Source organism: Halyomorpha halys, unplaced genomic scaffold, assembly GCF_000696795.3.
Source record: "Halyomorpha halys isolate HHAL.00 unplaced genomic scaffold, Hhal_1.1 Scaffold1030.1, whole genome shotgun sequence".
Lineage (NCBI taxonomy): Eukaryota > Metazoa > Arthropoda > Insecta > Hemiptera > Pentatomidae > Halyomorpha > Halyomorpha halys.
In genome coordinates this window covers 65,790-70,319 of record NW_027113818.1, presented here as the reverse complement: position 1 = coordinate 70,319, position 4,530 = coordinate 65,790, and the positions used below count along the sequence as shown (strand labels likewise).

General features: G+C 31.2%; 1 protein-coding gene across 4 annotated transcripts in view; it reads left to right on the top strand.

Annotated features, from left to right (window-relative positions):
- The window catches only part of LOC106687947 (uncharacterized), a gene marked incomplete in the record, with an annotated part of 65,583 nt that overhangs the window by 15,056 nt on the left and 45,997 nt on the right, over positions 1 to 4,530 (top strand). For all 4 annotated transcript variants that reach the window (XM_067051132.1, XM_067051129.1, XM_067051131.1 and 1 more), the window contains 1 exon segment: positions 1,160 to 1,191. In XM_067051132.1, the coding sequence (XP_066907233.1) occupies positions 1,160 to 1,191 (32 nt within the window).

The window sequence follows — 4,530 nt, the reverse complement described above, 5'->3', positions numbered from 1 at the left end:
ATTATAGAAACAATTATTCGAATTTATTTGGTTTAGATTTTTAATGTAGTCATTATTTATCTTTAAAACAGGCAAATACTAGTAATGAAGAGGAAAAATAGGACTTTACTAGAAGAGGTTCATTGCAGAAACAATAAAAAAATTAGGAAAACGAAGCTGTAGGGAAATGGAAGGCTGGTATTTTTCCAGCTCGCGGCAAAAAGATATATCCCAGGTCAATATTTCGAAACATTTTTAATATTTTTTTCTTAAAGGGGGTGCTTTTGGCTGTGATTAGCTCTGCCTCTTCGTAGGAGCTCGGTTGTGAGCTTTATCGAAATTTATATTTTCTGTAGTTTGTAAGTAAGTTTAGTTTTGTATCAATGTTCATAGTGTTAAAATGCCTCCTTTATATGCAAGCAAAGCCACGATGGATCGATTGCCTATAAAAAATAATCAAAAAGTAAACTTAGCTAGCAGATTACTGCATCTGAAGGGTCCAATGGAAAAACGACCAAGTTCCTTATAATGTCCAAATTGAGATTTCTGGAGTATCTTTTGGTTAGAGGCATACAATGACAACAAATAAGTATAGAAGGAAATCAAATTAGGTTCCATTCAAAATCGTCTTTGAAAACAAGTTGCAGAGTGAATGTATAGCCTGAATGTAACCTTCCATTTACTAATAATAAAACACACTGACAAGATAGTTTTATTGTTCTTGGATTTAAAATCAAGAAGTATAATAAAGCAACTGTAAATTTGTGCCATCAAAATGAACTCTTGTTGTTATGGAAATAAAGATTCAGTTTATATCGAAATCTGAATAAATCCACTGGACCATTCATTTGTTTATATGGCTTCTCATATCAGCTTGCATTTATTTTTATTATTGCCTGTTCAATGAGGATTTCATTATTTGAAAGCTAGCGCGTAGAATTTGAAGGGGGCATTGATATTATGAATTGTGGCATAATTTCTAGATTCCTATCAGCTTAAATATCAGCCATGTCGCTGCTCATTAACGATAAAAGAATATATTATTTTGCTCATTTGCATCTTATTATATCGTTGTGTCTTGAAATTAATAAGGATTTGCTTTAAGTAGTGTGCTTAACATTTGATTATTTGGGTTTTTATAATTTTTAAATTAATGTTACCTTTTTTTATATTTTTGCAGGCAACGTCCAAATATTGTGATGGTAAATATTTGTAAGTATGAAGTTGACATTATGTATCTGCATGTTCTTGTAACTTTGTTTATTTATTTATTAATATTATTTCACTTGTTTGAATAAAAATAATTCATGAACTTAAGGGAAAAAAATTAAAATCATTCTTAACTTTCGACCAATCAATTCCAGATAGGTCAAAAGGTTTACACGAAGGGCTGATTTGTATAGTACATTGTGCCAACGTGTTACTCAAGGATATATCGTCAGTGCTAATCGAAAGTGGTGCATCTGAAAATTTGGCGATTTTGGGTTTTGTTGATTTTTAGGTTGTTTTCTATTTTCTCCACAGTTATAATAAGACCTAACTAACTGAACATATAACTTAATTAATTTAATATAAACAATTATTAACTGAAGTATATATTAAAATTATGAATTAGCTGCTTCCTTATGTCTGAAGCCATAATTAAACACAATGTTTACAGATATTTAGTTATAATGTTGTATATTTTGCCACATTTTTTGGCAAAATTTACGTTCATTGTAGTTTAATATTTTGGTTTTTATTATTACTGAATAGTATGGGTGTAGGGCGATAGGGCACTTACCCTTCTGGCTCAAATCGTACAGAGAAAAAATAAAATTCTTAATTTTAAATTTAACGTTTCAAATTGACATCCCATCTTATTATTCAAAAACTGCTATTAAAAGAAATACATTTGTTAACAACATTTAACAAGCAATACTACATCTAGCTATCTCACTCAGACATATAGGCCTGTTATCCAACTCTCGTTTGCTACCAACTCCGCCGTATGCTTTCAGGGGAGTATCTGCAATATATTCGGCTATAACCGAGTCGGAACACCAAGGTTCTACGAAATGGATTAGGCTAGAAGAAAAAGAAAATAAAAAGTAACTTCGTTAGCCACTCTATTTTTTTTTTAAAGAACGAATGGTAATAGTGAAATCCCTAAAAATAAAATCGAACAAACAAATTAAATATTTCTATTTTATATATACAGATAATTGACCGTATAATTACAAATATGAAGAAGGTAGTCAGGGTTGCGGTCAAAGAGAACAAAAATATTTCACAACTAATTATTATCCGACGTTTCGCCCCACTTTGTAGGGCTGTTCAAGGTGATGCTTTACAGACTTTAACCTAGAGAAAGTCAATTTGGTCAAATTTGTAAAGCTATAATCTTAAACACCCCTAATGAAGCTCTACAAAGTTGGGCGAAACGTCGGATAATAAATAGTTCTAAACTATTTTTGTTCTTTTTGACCGCAACCCTGACCATCTTCTTCATGTTTTAAATATTTTTATAATTACAATAAATCATAATTAGTTTAAAATAGTTACATAATAAAAAAGATTAATTATAAAAAATAAATAATGAAAGTACTTGATAGGAAGAGTATTTGGTCATCTTCACTTGTCTCTCACCTGGTGAAAGTCCACTTACGCATTAGCCATTTTAATGAAGACCTCTATTTATAATGATTTAATTATTAATTTAGAAAGGTCTATTATCTGGAATTTCTGGCAATCTATTTATCGTATTTTTATTAATATCAATACATTGCGTAATTTTAAACGTAACAAGGCATCTATTCTTTCCTCCACATGTTCATAATGAGTCGGTGCACTTTAGTGACTATGTGATCTTGTTCATCCTTAACGAAATACCCGTGAGGCCGCCAATTTCTGATGCTTTTCTTCGTTTTAATCGATCGATTGACACATGCACATGAAGTAGATCATGTTCATCAACTTAATCCTGTGTTTGATCTCAGCATACTTCAGGTCCAAATTTTCATCTAGTTACCTGTTCGTCTTGAGTTTTTTTAAAAATAATCCTTCGATATTCACGAAGATTATTTGGGCTTGTTTCTTCTTTTTGAAAAGCATGATTCTGGTTTTTTTGTCGTTGATTTCTAGTCCTAGTCTCCTCGCATAGGCAAGAATCAGTGTGGTTTTAATATATTGGTTAGTAAAAGTCCAATCTAACTGTTGTTTTACGTAAGAACCATTTTCGTAATTTTCCATTACATTATATTTGCCTATTTTCCGTATATTTCAACTTAAATAAATATTTCTTTTCATAATTTCCATATGTTTATTTCTAAGAAATTTATTTAAGGTAGAGGCATTTTTTTTTAATTAAAGGCAAGCATATTGCCACAATTTTGTCAAAAATGTTACCCCTTCCGGTTTCTTACCATGTTGAGGAACAAACATTTCATTTTCAAACCCAGGTACACAGTCTCGAACTCTGTTTAGGTATTCTCCGGAGTAAAATTTGAGGGATATTACCCAAACTACTTTTTATATGCTGGTATGGCTGGTTTAAATAAAGAATTGAACTGTATTTATAAATTATAACTTTGACAAACAAAATAAAATGCCTCTATTTTGAATGATTAATGACAATAGATTATAGTTTGCCAAAAATGATTACAATTGGTGTTATTGTGTAACTTTAATTTTGATAGATTAAAATTACTTGCTGTTGATTTATAGTGAGGAATTGTTCATCTGCTGTGTCCTTTTGTTCCCTCATCCTGATTTCCTTCCCTGCCAGTTGGTGTTGGTTAAACTATTCCCTCATCCTGAGAAATAGTTACTGCTCAATGCCCTGAGTTCACTTGTCTGTCTTACCTTTTCACTCTCAAGGGGTACTTAGCCTACTTCTTTTTCCTCCCACTAGATGGCAGCATTTTCATATTCGTCTTGAATCCTATTCAAATGTGAGGGGAGACATTTTCCCCAAATAAAATAATAGTTTAACCAACATTGCCGGGCAGGGAAGGAATAATGAGGGAACAAAAGGACACAGCAGAAGAACAAGTCCTCACTATAAATCAACAGCAAGTAATTGTAATCTATCAAAATTAAAGTTAACACAATAACACCAATTCTAATAATTTTTGACAAACTATAATCTATTGTCATTAATCACTCAAAATAGAGGCATTTTATTTTGTTTATCATAGTTATAATTTATAAATACAGTCCACAACTTTTACTCCGGGGAATACCTAAACTAAACAAAGTGGTCCTCCGAGCCGGATATTTCATAGTGGGTTCCAAATTTGTCCTTTGGGTTATGGCACATTTCACAATGAATGCTTCATTCATTCGTCTTGAATCCTATTCAAGTGTGAGGGGGGACATTTTCCCCAAACAAACTCCAAGCAGGGTAGATTATGAAAAGGTTATCAAGAAAGCAGTGGTTATAATTTATATTGGTTATTAATATAATTGATTATAAATCAACAGTTTAAAATATGATTTGTCTAATTTAAATTATCTAGTTCAAGATTTCATTAATATTACTCTAGAGTTTTAGTTTGTCAATAATATTTC